The 18,863-nt window shown below is 47.1% G+C and overlaps 1 protein-coding gene across 1 annotated transcript in view; it reads right to left on the minus strand.

The window, feature by feature from the left end:
- ADGRB1 (adhesion G protein-coupled receptor B1) overlaps positions 1 to 18,863 on the minus strand; it is a 206,051-nt gene that overhangs the window by 69,915 nt on the left and 117,273 nt on the right. Inside the window, exon 18 of the mRNA XM_026069494.1 lies at positions 18,451 to 18,589. Coding sequence (XP_025925279.1) covers positions 18,451 to 18,589 — 139 coding nt within the window. The remainder of the gene's footprint in view (positions 1 to 18,450; positions 18,590 to 18,863) is intronic.

Raw genomic sequence — 18,863 nt, forward strand, 5'->3', positions numbered from 1 at the left:
AGTATTTGATACTCAAGGCCCACCATCAGTACAGGTTTACTCCATAGTGCCCACCATGAACGAAAGACAGCAATCCTGATATCACGGGATTTGAGCTGAACTGTCCCTGAAGTTAGAAAAGGCTTGGGAGCATCTTCCTTACTTCCATATTTTGACCAAGGGCACCTCTCACATTTTGAATCTCATTGGGGAAATTAATGATGAACACAACTTTCGCAATATTGCTGCAGAGAACCCCACAAGAGCTATTGCGAAGGTTGGCCCAAGAGCTTAAAGGATCTGAGACAAAATTTAGTGATGCATTCAAAGGCATCAATGCACAACTGGGGATATAAACCCAGAGGAGCATAGGCAGATTCAGGGTTCTTCACTCTGAGCTGACTGGTTACAAATCAGCTGCAGGCTGGAAGCCAAGCACTATTTTGGTGTGGTGGTCTCCCTCTGCAATGTCCCTCACTACTGACCATATTAGCTCTAACACATCATTATCCAAACACACCTATACAACTTCCTTGAGCTGGCTCTGTGAAATAGGAAGCTTGAAACTGGCTGATCCCACCACCAGAGATATGTACCAAAGGTCTGGATTCTGAGCCTAATTCAACTTGCTGAAATTATGAGACTCGATTTCAGGCAGTATCTTAATTCTTTTAACTTCCAGCATTTGTGCAGAAGACCAAGAACAACAACAGAAGAACAGCAATGAGCCTCACCAATCCAGCCGGGACCTGCATCTCCCCCCACCTACAGCTTCCTGAAGTGTTCTGGGAAAATGTTTAAGCTCGCACATTGACTCTTACTCTCAACTTCTATGGAGACTTGGATCACTGCAATTTTTAACATCAACTCATGTAATTCCATTCCCGCCCAGATCATTTACTTCTGCCAAATATTTGTGGAAGATCAGAAGCAGTTTTTCAGGAACTAGGTAAACACAAAGAAAAAAAAACAAAGAAAATATCAACATTTCAGTACATCTTCCATCAAAAAACTGAAGTTGGACACATTCCAGATGCTCTGAGCACTGAAATGTTGCATTCTTCTGCTTACAAAATGAAATGAGGATGAGTCCTTCTTCTGGGAACAGAATTCTCTAGTTTAGTCAGACACTAGTGTGGGAAATGGCAGAAACGGATGCAGTCTTCTACACAAAGCCAGATTTCTCCCTTGCTCCCTGTGCTTTGTTTCCCCCCTGCAGAACGCAAGTCCCACTTCAGACATGTACGTTTCTGATAAACGCATTGGGAAGCACAAGCTCCTCAGACAKGGATTGCTCCCTGCTCGCTCACTCCAAACTCACTCCAGCCCTTTTTCTCTCGCTGATCCCTCTGTTGGGCAATATGAGTTCACATCACACACAGAAAAATGGTGGCCTGGGATGAGCATCGATTGTGACATTTGATTTAAGTAGGTCTCGTTTCATGACTCTTCAAGGGTAACTGGATAAAAGTGGGGGAGGAGCTCCATTAAAGCAAAAAACCCAAAATGTAACTCAGTTCTAAACCATCTGAGAGCAACCGAAGAAACAGAGTTTGGATTTCAGTAGATGAGTAAGCTGCATCCCCATATTCCCAAAACAGTAACACTAGCTTCCCTCCCCTCCATATCCTCTCTAACCTCCCTCCCACCTCCAACACCACCTCAAATTCTTTCACCCTCTTCCCTATCCCCTTTTCTACATTAGCCACAACCCTCTCCTAAATCCTCCATCAGTTAAGCCAGAGGTTGGATGCACTGGACTGTTCCTGGGTCAACTGCTGGCTAGCCAGGCCATACACAAAATGCCAATCCACCAACTGGCAAGCCAGACCAGCAGGTAGTAGCTAATACCTATCTGCAGCCCCTTCTTCAGAAAAGACCCAGATCTGCACCTCCCGCCTTCATCCTTCAGCCAAACTTTCACAAAACCAGTGGCCAGTATCTGAGGAAACACAATGAAACTCACCACTTCTCCCTAGAGAGAAGGAATGGTTTGTCCAGTCCTGATGGGGTTTCTGTTGGCATCACAACGGTGGATAACTATAAGAACCACTGGCTGCAACAAGAGCATGAGATCATTGCTTTGGGAATAGGATGTCCTAAAGGATTAGGCCCACAAAGGTTAGGATTCTGTTTTCTTTCTTTGTTATGAAGTTTCTTTGTCCTTCCCTTCTTCCCATAACCCTCCTCCACTTTTTCTCTTTGGCAAAAGAAGCATCATTTGTTTTATTTCTGCTGACTAATTAAACGCCCTGACAGAAGGTGGTTGGATGCTGTAGGATTTGCACCTTGCAAGGAAAATTTCCTTGGAGAAGAAAGAGAGGAAGAAGAAAGATTGATTTGGACAGCAAGGTATTCTATCACGATACAAGAGAGAGCAGTCCTATGGGAGTTTCCCAGCACCACTGCTGAGGAGCAAACTGGCTGTTGCCAAAGGACAGGCTAGGAAAAGGGTCTCCACCCTGGTGGAGATGGTCCCAAATGGCCCAGACTCTGCCCCGTCTCTCATCACCTCCCAGTGACTGCTAATGGTGCCATCTGGAAGCACCCTGAAATGAGGATGCAGCTATGTGCCCGCGACACTGGAAAGAAGACCTTTGCTCGGGCAACGCAAAAGCAGAACGGGTCTTTCTGAGTCGCAAGTCCTGCAATTCTGTCACCGAGCGTGACAAGGGAGGAGGGAAGCAATCAATGACATCAGCTGGGATGGAAATAATGAGTGCTACTGCCTGGGGCTGCTTGCTGTCCTACCACACCATCTCTCTGCCTAGCAGGGCAGAAGGACACTCCTCTTTTTTATTGCCCTTTGCTTTCGTCTTATTCTTGGCTTCTATTTCCCCTCTCTTCCCTTCTCTATTTTCTCTTTTGTCTTCCTTTCTCTAGCCACTATTCATGACATATTTTGCCTTTTTATTCTTGCTCTTAATGCCTCTCCAGCTCTTCTCCCTTCACATGCTCTGTATTTCTCTCTTTCCTTTTCTTAGTTTCCATACAGCACTGTGAAAATTGACTTCATTTGAGTCATGCTTGTTCCATTACCCTGCTCTGGCTCTAGGGTCAAACAAGCTCCAATTAGAACGAAGTCAAAAACTGGTATTTCTTAATGCCACACAGTTTGCCTGAGACCTTACAATCAAGCTGCTCTTTCTGCTTTTTCCATCCTCGATACTGAGAAAGGCTGAACAAACTCTTTATAGGTACAACATCATACTAATAAAGCCACTGAAAAATTAAACTATTTTTTTTTTGCTCCCAAATTAAATAGACGCACAGGTTTGGAATTTGGGGTGCTTGGCTTTGTTTGTTTTCTCAAATGTGTTTGTTATTCAAAATGGTTGCCTTGAGCCTGACTTCCTGCATATTTGAAACGAAAAGACTCATGAAATCACAGATTTACAGAAGTGTTGGTTGGAAGGGACATCTGGAGGTCTCTAATTCAGCTTATTGCTTGGAGCAGAACTATCATGTACACTAGACAAGGTCAGCCATGGCTTTGACTGGATGACTCTTGAAACCCCCCCAAAACAGACACCCCCATCTCCCTGGTGACTGTTCCAGTGCCGCACCATTCATCTGGTGAAAAAAAAGTTTTTCTTAATGTCCCACAGGAACCTTGAAAGCTACAGCTTGCGGCCCTTGTCCCTTGTTATATCATCTCGTACTAGCAAGGAGTTTAGTTCTATTATCTTTGTAGCTGTCCTTCAGGTACTTGTAGGCTGTGATTAGATTGCCCCTTAACCTCTTCTCYGTGAGATTACATATGCCCAGCTCCCTTCACCTCTCCTCACAGATCATGAGTTCAAACCAGTGAGACTTATACTACTATTCTGAAAAAGAGTCAGATCAGGTGGATGTATTTTACTTCAAGAATTGCTCAGAAACATCTGGTTTTACTGTGCCATTGGACTAAAGGCTATTCACAGTTCTTGAACAGTTTCTTAAGCCATGTTGTATTGATTTTGTTCATGGTTGGACAACTCTTTTCAAAGCAGAAAGACAGTAAAGAAATGTTAAAATTGCTGGAAAATAATGCTTACACCAGTACTCAAAAAAGTAAACACTTTGTGAACAAAGGAGTATATGTCCGTTTTGTAAGAAAATGGCCCAGAAGCACTGAATGACTATGAAGTGGATGTGCTCTTCTCATCTGCCAAAAATCTCCTGAACACTTTTTATCCCCATTTGGTTAGATTCTGGATTTCTCATTCAGGCTCAGGCCCTTTGAAATATCCTGGCAGTGTAAAGGCAACAAAAAGCAGGTGCAAATCTAAGTGCAAGATTTCAGTGCAATGCATTTATAGTACTTTTTCCAGCTACAGCCCATCAGCTGAGCATTGTTCATACACACGCTTCTAGCTCACACCAGCTGCAAGTCAAAAGGAAACTTGAATTCACTCTGTTTTAATTGATATCTGCTATACCACAGTTGGTGCAGTCTACAAGTTTCACATGGTCAGCTGAAGAAGCTCAGCTGTTGGATAGTAACTGTTTTAGGCTCTCTTCTAATCTATTCCTTTTGTATCTGAGCCTTAACTCATTCTCACTTTAAGGCTCTATTTCTGAACAATTGCCATCACACTACGTATATATGTATATTTATATATACATACTGCAGCAGTGTGGTAAAGCACCAGTCACGAACTCCACCTGAGTACAACTACTGAACAAAAAGGACAGCAGCTGCCCCAAAGGGGACACAATCCAGGTTTTTCTTCTAGGGCCATATACAGTATCTCCCAGGACCTTTGGTAACGCCTGAACAATGCTATGAAACCTTCATCTGAGTGAGAACCAGGCTCTTTATGACACACCTTAGCTAACAACATTGCTGCCGATGTGTGTGTCCACCTCTGAGGACTCTGCGGAGCTAATAGGAGCAAAGCCTTGGATTTGCCAGCGGAATGAGCAGATGTGAGGCGAGCGCACATGCAGAGAGCGGATCTGTTGAATAAGCAGGTGCTGTTTTCACCCCGTCACTCTTCTGAACATCACTCAGTAATCAATGAAATTAGGACTGACATCCAGCCATCCTGGCACACCGGGGCATGCCAGTTGCTAAGGCCCACAGTGAAATTTTAGATACAGATGGAGCATCTAAAGGGGAAGCTCAGTTTTCACTCCCAGAAGAGGCATTCCTTGCACTCCCTAATTACCACAGATCTGCTGCAGCCCCACAGACATTTCAACCTACGCTACCAGAGGAGAGAATCCACAGACATGCACCAATATCAATCCCATGGGGGAAGGGGAGAGAGGAAAAGCAGGACACCAGCAAGGGGGGGACCCCATAATACTGGCAGAGGCAGAGATTTAGTGAAGGCAGGATCAGGCTGTAGCTGAAAGGGCTGTTTAGGCTGGAACCTGCAGAGGCACTGCTGTGTCCACTCATCTTAAAGCGGGGGAAGTGAGGAAGCACCAGGATGCTTCCATCCTCTGAGGAGTCCTTCCAGATCTTCGGATGAAAATTCCTTAGCAGTGTCATTAATAAATAATCTCTTTGCAACCTCCTTCTGGGGCAAGTGACAGCCTCCTCAGCTCAACCCATGTCATTTCAAGACAGGTTCAAAGGACTGTTACCTCCTTATGTTTCCTTTGCACCATAACTATAGGCTCCTCGTGTCACAGCTAATAGCCACCCATTATTGGAAAAGCACTTGTGGAGCTGAGGGCCCCTTTTATATAATTTGGCCAGTCAAACAGGCAATTCCATATAATTACAGCACACAGAAATCACCCAGAGAGACGTCTTAATGTGCCACTATTTATTAACAATTGCTAACTCTTCACTCTGTATTGAGTCTGCTCTCAAGACAAAAACATGGCAATCTGTGTTCAGTAAACAGCTTTGATAACGCTCTCAGGGCTGAGGAGCGGTCACGTAGCTGTTCGTTAATAAGAACCGTCGGGAGGACTTCCTCCAGTCTAGCTGAGCATTACAGGAGTCGAAAGGAGGAACAGGGTGTGCGTTCTCTACCTGTCAGGTGCCAACACGATGATCAGCTCCCTACTTGTCTCCGAACTACCGGACTGTACTCTTAGGGTCTCCACTTGTAGTCCTGACATCAAGGAAAGCTGGATTGGGCCCGTATTAATTCCCAGGACCATTCTTTTCCTACCCAGCTATCTGTTCCCAAACATTTTCAATAAACAGCCCACTGTCATTGCCTAAAATACACTATGTGTTAGCACCCTTCCCCCCTTTTCCCATGGCACTTTGCCCGGCAGAACTATTGAAATCACTGTTCAATATGGGTCTGCCGAATGGCTGTGAGTCACTTTGCATCCCTGTGTAAACCACGGTTTGAGAACCGCTGAACACGGGGATTGCAAGTGAGGAACGCTGGGGTCTATTCCCAGCTTGTCCGCAGGTCAACTGTACCTGCGTGGCTCTGTCATTTAGGCCAATCTTTTCAAAGCCCACTCAAGCCATSTACTTTAAATTGAAAACACTGGCCTTAACTTCTCGGGGGCCTACTCTGACCCCCTGGAAATGGAATAGAATAATACCACTTCTTCTCTCTCTTGCAGAGCTTAATTCAGCTTAGATCTCTCGACGTTTGTAAATGCCTTAGGGGATTCCTAGGGCTACATCAGGACAATCAAGCACTAGTATCGCATTCTCTGTTGTGCAATATTAAAATGTGGAGGTATGGAGGACAGAGAGGGGAGAGCTTTTGGCTTAACTGTTTGTTAGCTGGCCAGACGGAGTACCTATTTTTTACATCCTTGCTTTTTACGCATACTGTAAAATTTTCTGTTCCAGTCTTTCCCGTTAAAGCATATCTTACATTTTAGAAGAGAAAACAGAATCATTTTCCAAAATAAAGCCGATAATAATCAAAATGTCCTATCCCTCTACGGGTATGCTCTCTTTCCTTCAGAGATGGCTGAGGCTAAAGTGCACCTTAATCAGACTGCTTGCAAAAGCACTGTTACATGCCCTGGGATTAGTGGCAAAGCTCTATCTTGCTACGCCTATCCTAGAAAATAAAACTGTTCAGAACCCATTTTGTGGCCCTGAGATGAAGTGATGCGATATAGCTAATGTTCATACAGATTCACAGTTCAGCACAAAGTGGTCTTGTCCATACCGCCTAGTGGAACATCCATGGATCGTGCCATCCCCTGGATCGTACCTGGGCTTTGCTAGCTGGCACAAGTTCAGACAGAGCCAGAGCATCACAAAAACTAAACAGTGTGGACAACCACAGGATATGCAGGACAGTGCCTGAGTCTTTGCTCTAGGCCTTTTTTTTTTTTGTTTAAACACTATAGACGTGCTCTGAGTCTAACTACACTAAAAATGAGCTTCCTTTAGCATTCCTTAGTACTTGGGACTGTCCCTTCTCTCTACTACACAGAGGATGACCAAGTCAAAGCAGGTAATTAATTGGCATTCCAGTGCTTGCATTAACCATCTTGGCCTGGTTTCACAATGTGTGCCCTCAGCTTTACTAACTTTATAGCAGCAGCGCTCGGCACTTTACAGCAAAATGTGGTAAGACTTCTACAAAGTTAAAAAAAAATAAGGCCATGGCAGACTAGAAATGGAAAATGAGGGGGGAATCCAGACTGTGTTTATCCTGATTTAAGCAGCGTCTTGGTTCCATGCCAGGCGACAGCATTTCACCAAATTATTCCAAAACAGCCCGCTGTTTGTTTTACTCTGTAAGTGTTGTGTTGGTGAGCAATGCCAGACCAACAGCTCTCCCTACAGAACGGGCAACACTTGCTTTCCCTCTATCTGTGCATCCTGCCCTTGGGAGAGACCAGACCGAGGAGTGGGAGAACATCTGAGACCATGCAGAAGCATGGTGTCTGGAGGAAGATTTCTGCCAAAGATGCTCATATCATCCTACTGCCTAGTACCATGGGCAACAAATGCCTGCCTTCACTTTCCCCTACCAGCACCCCTGCCCGCTGAAGACTAGCCCTTAAGAAAAAGCTCCATCCAAAGCATGAGCAATGAACACTTGCACCAAGCCTGCAAGAGTCATCCCTAAAACGGCTCTTAAATCCTGCCTTAGTTCATTCCTTTAATTATTGCATATAGCTATGATTGCCATCCTCTAGGACCTTGGAGGAGCTTCTCCTCTTTCACGGTTCAAATATTGAAGACCTCTGCACTGGTCATGGCTTCTGACCCAAACTAGATTTGAACCAAAAGCCTTAATGTAAATGTCTCCAGCTCATTATCTGTCCTCCAAGGCTTTCAGGGCCTCATTGGCTAGAGTTCGCCTCTGAAAAAGAGGCCTAGGGATTTCAGCCATTTAACACATGATCTGATTAGTGGGCGTCCCACAGATGCTGTATGCTGTTATGATGATAATGACAGCTTTATTCTAGCTGCGATCTGAAGTGCCCATGTGATCAGGCATGTTTCTGCCCACCCAGCACAGCACACAGAATTGTACAGGCACAGCTGATTACCGGGGAGCCTTGGTCCTATTTTTCTCTACAGGGGACAGTGATCTCAAAGTGGCATTAAAGGAATAAGATTCTGGCCCTGATGCTCATCTCATTCACGGCTGAGAGACCGCGAAGTAAAACTGTAACAGTCCCCAGATTTACAAGAGTACCACATTGACATAAACAAGATTAAAATTGGCCCCAGTAGTAAGATATTCCCTATCTGGAGGATGACAGACATGATTGTCATATTTAAAGAAGGAAAAAGAACAATTTGTCAAGAAAAATGAGAGCATTTCCTTGCTTATGGGAGATGAGCAGAGTCATTTTGCTTTCATGGATTTACTGAATATATTCTGTATATCCTTCCGGTTAGTAGGGCTAGCTTGTGAGCAGTCAACTTCACAAGCAGAGTTAGTTTTGACTGAATACTAGCATGCACAATATCATGTCAGCTTCCTGCTTAGACAGCCCAAACTTTTAGAGGGAAGTTTGGGGCTCAAATACTCATAATTACAAATCTGACACTTGTTTTCCACGTGCATTGCCCATTTTTGCTTATAAATGCCATTACTGCCAAAATCTTGCCCATAAATTTGTCCACTCAGTTATTCACAGAGAGCAAAAGTGTTAAGAGCACAAGTCTTTCAGAAACTAATTCAATTTTGTTTTAAATGAGCAGACATTTGTTGCTAAAAAATCATAATGACTTAATTTCCATGTCTCATTGCATGGCAATTCAAGGGCAACCTAAGCCTTTAGGCAGGGTACAACAGGACTCAGCGGTAAAGTGGCCTGCCAAAATTACCTAAAAAGGCTTTTCCAGGCTTAAGTACTATCGAGAGAGATGAGAGCAGAATGATACTAGAAAGCTAGGCAGAACACTCGACAGATCACCTGGTTCCCTCTTCTCTAGGGCTTTGAATACAACTTGGCTAGTCCCTGAAATATTTTGAAAAGGCAAATAATCTCATTTAGCACTGACACGTTAACTCCCACCCTTGATGAGCCCATGAAACCAGCCTCCATCACCCACTTGTTACCATTTTCAAATGAGCACCTTTGTGATGTCTCCCACGCTGTCCTCTGCCTTGGGAGAAGTTCCCCCAAAACATCTAGAAAGCTATCTCATGTTCTTTCTTTAAACCTCCTCTTTAAAACTCTGCTTGTCGCAGTGCCTACAAAAAAATCCTGACAATAGCAGATGTGCCCTGACTTACTTCAGATTGTGGTGACTAATGCCCTCACGTTGTTTACATGTGCTCCCACACCTGCCTAGATCCACGCATTATCTTTTCTCAGGTACTTCAACTGGAAGCTATTTTGGGCTGGGCTGGGCTGGTTTTCTGGCCCGATCAGCACTGAGTAGACTGAGGAAGTCGTGCTCCATAGCTAAGACTCCCAGATGACAYGGTGGTCCAAGTAACTTATCATAAAAATAAGATAATAGCAGACCAACAGTTATAGCTAGATACTGTAAGCAGGCAAGCTGGACTATCCATTTGCTGGTCCTGGCCTCCTAGTCTGAGAATTCCTGTGATATTTTCAAATATGTGTCCTAATCCATAAAGGCTTCCCTATCAGCCTTCATCCTGCTCTACTCCTCGATAATGTGTTTATGCCAAACCTCTGCCATACTGATCTCCTTTACATAGCAAGAAGCAGACACAGAGGTGATCTAGAATACAGAATTACAGACAACAGGGTGGGAAGAGATATGAAGAGCTCATCTCGCCCATTCGCCTGCCTCGAAGTTATATAAACCATTCCTAGCCTGCTCTACAAAGCCTCCACTGATGGAGGCTCTCAGTGCTTAACTATCCCTGCAGCTGGAATGTTTTCCCTTGTGTCTAAATTAAATCTCTCTCACTGCAATTTAAGTCCAATCCCCAGCAGACATAGAAAGCAGATTGCTCCCTTCCTTTCCTCAGCTGCCTTGTACCCATTTGAAGACTATTATCCTCCTTCCCCTCGGCCTTTTCTCCTTGAGAAGCAACTCCAGCCCTCTTGCAGAGTTCACCTCCATTCTCGATTAGTGTGGAGATACCATGCCAAACGGCTATGACACACAATCCCCTCCCGCACACATGAACACACACACACACTTCCACGCTCACGTCAGCCTGTGCCTGCGTTGTACCAACCATCCTGCTTTAACACAGCAAAGAGCCTCTCAGAGCGGCACCGCCGACCCCCTTCTTTCACATTTCTGGCCCTGGATGCTCTTGAGCACGCCTCAAATCCGCATATTCTGTCCAAGTCTGGCAGCTGTTTTCCAAGCACTTAGCAAACTGGAAAGGGGAATGGGGAAGACCCTGGTGCCCTGGCTTAAATCCACACCTCCTTTAACGGAGCAGTAAGCCATGACTGGGTAACAGGGCAGCTGTCACGCTTGCTGAGCTGCCTTCATGGCAACAAGGCACTAAACACTGCAAACTCAAAATAAGCATCAAAACCCTTAGGAACCGCTGGGGACACAGCTTCCCAGTTGCACATAGTGAATCTTTAATTTCAGCACACAGGCTGAAGACCAGAGTCTAACCTCAGCCCTGGTATCATTCCTGGGGCCACTTGGTTAATGTTAGTGCTGTTTTTGCCCTTGCACCGAAGGGTGAGTTTGGCTCAATATTACTCATGCCGAAGCAGTGAATCCCACAATGTTTTAGGCTCCCAGCACTTGATCATGTTCCTCTCCCACGTTCCCTTCAGACAAAGAGATACAGAGTGATGCAGCATTTGCCTGCAGAAGAGTCACTGCCAGTGCTGTGCAGAGCGCTCTGGCTTTGGCTCGCAGGGGAGAGTCGCAGACCTGCGGCGTGGCAATTCGCACCTCCTGAAGTTCACCATGAGTTAAAGACCTGAATGACTCCACAGCATTACAGCGGAAACTCAGCAGAGAAAGCTCTCAGCTGTGAACGTCTACCAAGATACCCGCTGGATCTACAGACAGCTGGATCTGCAGACAGCCGCTAAGGAAGTGGGACGCTGCGCTGACTGCTTATTATGCTGAGCTAAAACCTTCTATTATTACCTTGTGCGCTACCTGTCTTCTTTTGATGTATTCAACTGCTGTCTCTCCTAGAAGCGCAGCACTCAAAGAGGCTTCCTATCGCTCCATTCTCCGATTCCTTACCTACATTTGTTCGCACACCAATCAGTTGCTTTGCCGATGGGATTCTCTCTTAGTTAACTGCGCACAGCGTACAGCATGGTGGAATGCCAATCTTCATTCACATCTCTCACCTTAACAACAAATCCAGCATTGCTCCGCTCCTGTAGTGCGAGGTCTCTTAGTAGCCCTCTTCTTCTGTAAACTCTATATAAATCATCTGTAAACTGACTCCAAGTTCTCTTGAAACTCAGACCAGGTTTAGCCCAGATACACTCAGCACTAGCCCCAGCTCATTGCTACTAACCATCTCTCAAACCTGGCCTGAAATCCAAAACCATTAGAAGTATATCCCCTACTTGGGATTCAAACTTCCATGTAGATTTAAAAAGAAAAGGGGGGGGGGAGGAAGAAACTATCAGAGCAGTGAGTGAGCACATTCCAGCAAAAATCAACAACATAAAGTAAATCTGTGCTTCTCTCAACCAAATGCTCAAATCACTTTGAACTAGCAAATATCAAGTCAATACATACTGACAGACTTCAAGTCAGCAACGACAAAGCAAACATTTAACAGAGCAGGTGATTTCCAGTGAAGTGACACTGTAAGATCACAATTCAGCCCCTCCGTTAAGAGGCCAAATTTGAAAAGCAATGCAATTCTTAAAAGCAATCCAATTCTTCTAAGAAGAAGGTAGATTGTGGGTTGGCCCATTTGGCCATCCAAAGGCATCAGCTCTCCCTCTCTTCCTCCTAGTCATGTCATGGGTGACAGCAGGAAGGGAAAACTATCTGCCCAGCTGGGTTCTTACTCTACTCACTCCATGCTAACAGGGCTTACCAAGACACRGGGAGACTACACAGGCTTTAGCAAAAGGAGCATCCCCACCGAGCAAGGGAAAGACCAGCAGGCAGCTTGTGATTTGCAGAATCACAGCCTGCTCCTAAGGGCTGCCACTGATCCAGGGGAAACGCATGCCTGAGCAAACATGGCAGCTGCTCCTGCTATGGAGCAGGAGATGAGCAAACCCCAGAAATCTCAGGCAACACTCGCACCATAACCCTCCTGAGCCTCAGCACAGAGCTCTCTTGAGAAGAGAAGTCCAGTTGGATTCTCCCTTTGTCATTCCCATTTTAGTCTTTCCATATCAGGGGGTCCAGCAGTAGCGGTATGAATCCCCAGGAAATTTTAGGAGATTTCCAGTTCTAGGACTCTGCTGCAGGAGACACAATCACTTCGTGACAGATACTCTGCACGCAGCAGCAGCATCCCTGAGAGAATAGGGTGATTGCAGGAAGAGGTGCCAAACACACAAATGCAAGAGGCTTGCACAAAATTTGCAACTCCAAATTCCAAATGTTTGCAGCTCAGCAATGTTCACCCTGGCATGGCTCTTGCTAACTGAACAAGCGGAGGTGCCTAATGCTCTGTTCGGGAAATGACAGCACTTGGCCCCGTCTGTAGAACTCTTCAGACTCAGGGCAGCGTGCAGATGAACACAGCCTGGGATGTCACCTGGAAGGGTGCTGCAGCTGGGGAAACGGAAGCAGAAAGCAATGAAGTGATTAGCCCAAGGTCAAACAGAGTTTAATTCACAGGCACAGGAACAGCTCTCAGCCCTGTGGTTTAGCCAACACACCCAGATGCACTGGTCTAATAAATTGTTCATTAGAGCCTCTGTGGAAATTGGCAGTGCTTTGAGGCCTTAAGTATTAGAGCCAGTAAAAACTGAGAACTTCCCTTCAGCAGAAAAGTCCAACTTTGACTCAAAGAGTTAAAGTTTCAGGAGACACTGAATTTTTATTAATGAAACCTGCAAACAACTGTAAACTTGAGAACTGACTGTTGTCCAGGTATGCAAAATGCTTCATTCTTACCCAAACTCCAAATCTTAGGTGATAAATGATCGCAGAATATAAAAGCTAAACACTAATCTCCAGATGAAGTGCTTCAGTCTTATCTAAGTGAATCACTGCTATCATTTTCCGTCAGAAATGTTGTCAGAACTGCTAAATTCTTACAAAACATTTTGATTCAATAAAATCAACATTTTCCAGCAGAAAAGCATTCTGCTGAAAAACTTGGATCCACTCAATCTGTGAGCAAAGCACTACAAACGGATTCTGGGACCTTAAAATAGCCTGTCTTGCATCTGTGTGCTTTCCCTGAAGTACACAGAGCTCCCATAACACAGGACAGCCTTTATATAAGGAAGCTCTCCAAGATACAGCAAGATCACATCAAGCCTGCACGTCGATCCCCTTCCTGCAGCCTATATAGAGCAGCCATTCCAAACTAGTCAAGATGTAAACTGAAAGTCTACTATTCATGCTGTGTTATTTCCCCAGGGTAAAAAGGATTTTTTCTTCTCTGATGCACAGACAATGTTTGGATGTTTTCATGAAGAAAAGTGAATGTTGTGAGTTGAGAAAGGAGCTCAGAACATGCTGTCCCTTTAGGTAGGAAGCACATCAGTACAGATGTCTTATATTCATGCAAACATGGAGCTAACGATGGACAAAGCCCCTTCTTTTTGCATTGCAACAACCTGGAATACCTTAGGGTACGGGCAGCTCAATCCTTACACTCATCTACGTCGTCAGCATGCTTCTGTAGTTTGGTCTGCTGCTTGTGAACAATACACCCCACAAAAACACACAGGTGCTGCAAAGCCGTTTCAGCAAATTGTTTGCATGTTGGTAAATGCAGTCCTGCAGGGAAGATATTCCAAAAATTCAGCATGGACAGAGCAAACTCAGCAGCCATGCAAGTTTTTGCCACCAAGACCTTTCAACCTTCCCTAGCACTAGAAATAAGAGCAGAGCTCAGACTCCCTTGTGTGACCAGCTTTTCCTCTGTGAATGAGGCTAGAAAGGAGAGGAGGAGAGGGCAGAAAGTCCCTGTGTGTACAGTCTTACTATGATCCTCAGTGCAATACAAATTAAGCTTTAAAGCTTAGTAGACTTCACAGAGGCCAGTCATGAGCTAGTAGGCAGAAGAGACAACATGAGCCAAACTCAAACAAGACAACCAAACAGTGAAAGGCTCCCCCGCAAATCCTCAGGCTCCAGCGATCTTTCCTAAGCATCTCTAACAAATCGCCAGGACTGCCAAGAAATATTTTAAAAATACCATCACGAGACACTTAATCAGACTAACCACAGTTTGAAAAGTTAGAGTCCAAATGCACGGCTGCGCAATTTCCTTTTGTCCTTATCCTCTCCTCTCCCCTTACCACTAGTACTACTATTATGCAGGTGTAGTATGCTAGGTACTGTATAACACCAGAATAAAAAGAGAGCCCCTGCCCCCAAAACCTTATCGTCTTCCTTCATTAAAGGGTCTTTGGTCTTTAATGATAGTCAAACACCACTCCTGCTGAAGCACGGCGAGAGGCTAAGAATCGCTGACTCCGTCTAGCAGAAATGGCAACATCTAAGCAAATTTAGACACGAAGAAAGAGCAGGGCCAAGCCAAACTCCAGATTTCATGCCGGATCTGAACAGCTCCACCATTGCTTAGGGAACGCCTGTTTCCAAAACTGATTCCAAGCATAGCGCTTTCATGAGTGGCAGCCTCTAGTTCCTCTGAAGGCAATGGAAACCTGTTCCCTTTGCTTCCACAGGAGCAACATCAAGGGCCCAGCCTGGGAAACTCTGTCCTATGCACAGATGTAAAGTCCTTGGCAAGTACGAATCAGCCGGCTGGGCAGCAACGACCCACACAGCTCCCACAAGCCTTTTCAGGCCCATTTCACCGCAAAGAAGCTGTGCCGATACCAGGATCACATATATTTCAAACTGTCGGGGCCAAAGACTCCAGAAGAGAGATTTCTAGCAATAAATAACATTAATGACACAAGCAGACAGAGCTTCCTGTCCTGAGAGCTCCAAAGGCACATGAAAAACTACACTATAAATGTCACCACCGCAGACACCAACGCTGATGAGAAGCCACCTCTGGGGAAGGCAGGCAGCACGGGCTTCCTCACAGTGACGCTCGGTCAGGAAAACCGAGGCTGGAACCAGAAGGACCTGGGTGAGAAACGCTCCTCAGCACCACAAACCCTTGGCTTTACTTAGGGGTGAACTCAGGAAGCAGCCAGGTCCCACCTTTCCTCCCACCTTGGCCGGAGGACTTGCTCTTATGTTCGTGAGTAGGCTCTAGCCGGGGAAGAATGAGTTCTGAAATCGCAACCCGAACAGCAATCAGTGGAGTCAGAAAGAAGAACGGAGGAAGTGATTTTAGGCCTAAGCCCAAAGGACCAGCTGAGAGGTTGGTTGCAGATATAATAAAACATGCCTGGGGGATATAAGCTGCATCCTCCTGCAGCCAAGTCCACTCTCAAACGCAAAAATACTTGCACTGATCATAAAAAGCTTACAGCAACATAGTTTGACCCAGATAAGACTTTAGACACCTAAAGCTGAGGGAGTAGTAGCATGTGGCCACATTAAATTAACCATTTTTTTTCTAGCTGCTTAGTTAAATAACACCAAGAACTGCATGAACATAAAGATTTAGGCTCCCTTTACAGAAACTTCTGCTTTAGTCATGCCAAAGACTCCCTTCTCTCTTCCCACAGCGCCTGGCCCTCTGTCCACCTTCAGAAGAAAATCAGCAGTGGGTCTTCACCAACACCTCAACCGTGCACCCGGGATAGCTCATTTCAGGCTTTCCCTTGGAAGTATTTCTGCAGCAGAATTCAGAATTTGTTTTTGCCGGCCCTGCAACCCCCCTCAACATCAGTGGGACTGGGTCACTTGCTGCGATACGTGTAAAGCACAGAGCACCCCGGCACAGGACAACGTTCGCTCATCAATCATGCTTTCGGGTCATCACAACTTCCGGAGCTAAAAGCCTAAGTTGGTACAGTTTGGGCTAACGGGCTAAGGCTCGCTGCTGGCGGCTGAAGCTGCCCTGCACCTTCTGCAGGCTCGTGGCGCACGCACTGAGCAGCGGGTTACGTGCACGCTATAGAGAGGCAGATGATGGGCCACGGCTGGCAGAGGTGAGCTGAGCCTGGCACACCACCGCAGTCACCCCGAGAAGGCTGGGAACCCCTCCGGTAAAACGCTGGCCCAGCAGGGTGTCTTCAAACCGACTGGGTTTCACGCAGACCCCAGTCAGCCTGGTGGGAACACGGGGGAACAACGAAGCCTGGAAGAAAAGGTGGGGCAGGGACGTGCCTGCCAATTTAACCATCTCCCCCTGGGCCCCTTCCAAGGGGGCACCTGCTCCCCATCCTACTCTCAAGCTTCCTTCAGCCATCGCACGTCTGCCAAGACCGCAAGCCTGGTGCCTCTCTCAAGAGGACCCCGAGAGCTGTTCTATCAGGCGCTCGCTGCCACTTGAGAGCCTGTTTCGAAGGGGGTTTAGCGGCTGGGCCTGTACGGGGCCTAGGCAAACACAACCAACGCTGTATCTTTAAAACCACTTCAGTGCAGATGTTGTTTCCATGGTAACTAGTGGACCAAATACATTAGTGTTTCTAATAATAAACCAAACCTTCATCTTGGAAAATGTGATTCCCCCCCCCCCTTTACCACCATCACCCTCCTTTCTTCCTTTCCCCTCCCCTTTTGCTGAATTAAGCCAGCGTTTAACAAGCAAGGCATAATTAGTAAATAATTGGATGGGCCCAGTAACTCCCAGTGCCCAAGCAGATGGAGAAACATTACATGGAGAGAAGCGGAGGGGGGGGGGCATCCGCTATACGAACTTGGGAAMTGTCCAGAAAGGGATGAACTATTTAAAAAAAAATCCAAATCAAACAGAAAGATACAAAAGAGGAGCCTATGAAGCCCCCTTCGACTGCCCTGGCATCAACTTTGGTGCCCTGGCACCCACTCCGCGCTCTGAGCCAGGGTGTAGCTCCGCGGTGATCATTTCTAGGAATCTCTCACTTTTCCAGCAGTTCCGTCCGAGAAACGGCACCTACTTCCCTTTTTTTTTTTTTTTTTTTTGCACAAAGCGGCAGAAACTTCACGGGCACCCCTCCGACTCTTCCCTGCCTCTATCCCCCGCATTTCCAACGCCAGCCAAAGCGTTGGGTGCTTCCGAGCCCGCCAGCCACCGAGAACCACCTGAGAAAGGGGAAAAGACGGAGCTGCAGAACCGCGGCGGCGGTGGCCCGGAGAGTCGGGAAGTGGATTTGCACAAATAAGACACGTGCAAAGATTCAGTGCGGGTACCCACAACAGTTAACACGCCGGGCTGTGTTAGTCCACCACCACCAGCACCACCAGCACCACCACCAGCACCACCACCAGCACCACCAGCACCACCGCTTTTTACCGGCATTCTTATTCAAATCCACAGCGCAGGGAAGGAGCAATGGGAGGAAGGGGGGTGTGCGCGAAGCCAACGAGAGAATCAATGCAGCAGCAACAGCAATCCCAACGTATCCCACAGTCCCCGCTCCACCTCGAGCTGCAATTGAGCACGGGAGGGGGGAAAGGGGAGAGGAAGGGCGGCAGCGAGCGGGGGGGTCCGAGGTCTGTCGGGGACCGAAAAAGGCGTGCAAGGGGGGTCCGAACGCCTGCCAGGAAGGGATCCAGATCGTTACGGTCCCGGTGACATTTCAATGCAGCAGGGTTCCTCGCCTGGGTTTGTTTTTTAGGTCACGGCGTTTCCGGAGCACCCCCTGCACGCCGCTGCGCCGTGCACCGGCGTTTCCAGGCCGCTAAACCCGCTCCACGCGCGCAAAAGGGGGGCACACGCGCGGACCCGCGGCGATGCCCACCGCCCCCCGCGCACGCACCGACCAGCTGGCTACTGGCAAGCTGGTTGTCATCGAAATGTCACACGCTGCAAAGCTGCTCCGTTCCGGTTCCTTCCTTTCTCTCGCTCTTTTTTCTTTTTTCTCTCTTTTTTTTTCCTTTCTTTTTTTTTTATCTCCCGATACCTCCTTTCTTGGCGTTCTCTTCTGCACGTTATTGGCAGGACTTACCATGTCTGAACTGAGCTGGGCTAAGATGGCGAAGGTGGAGAGTCTGTCACAGAGGCATTTAGTTCGGAAGGAGTCGACTGGGACCGTTCGGCAGCCGCGCCAGGACCAGGCACCAAGCTGGGAGGAGGAGGCGGAGGATCTGTTAAAGGGAAGGGGTGGCAAAGCGCAGAGAGGAGAGAGGGAGAGAGAGAGAGAGAGAGAGAAGGGGGAGAGCGGGAGAGTGAGCGAAGGCAGCGAGAAGAAGGAAATTCATCGCCCGCGCGGGAGGGCCCCAGCCCACCCGGAGCATCGCCTGTCTCCCCCCCACCCCAGCCGCCACCGCCGCCGCCGCCACGCGGCCTCCTGCCTCCCTGCCTGCCTGCCTGCCTGCCTGCCTCCCGGCCCCGCACCCTGCCCCACGCGCTCCCCACCCC

This window comes from Apteryx rowi, unplaced genomic scaffold (assembly GCF_003343035.1).
Source record: "Apteryx rowi isolate R43461 unplaced genomic scaffold, aptRow1 scaffold_106, whole genome shotgun sequence".
Taxonomy (NCBI): Eukaryota; Metazoa; Chordata; class Aves; order Apterygiformes; family Apterygidae; genus Apteryx; species Apteryx rowi.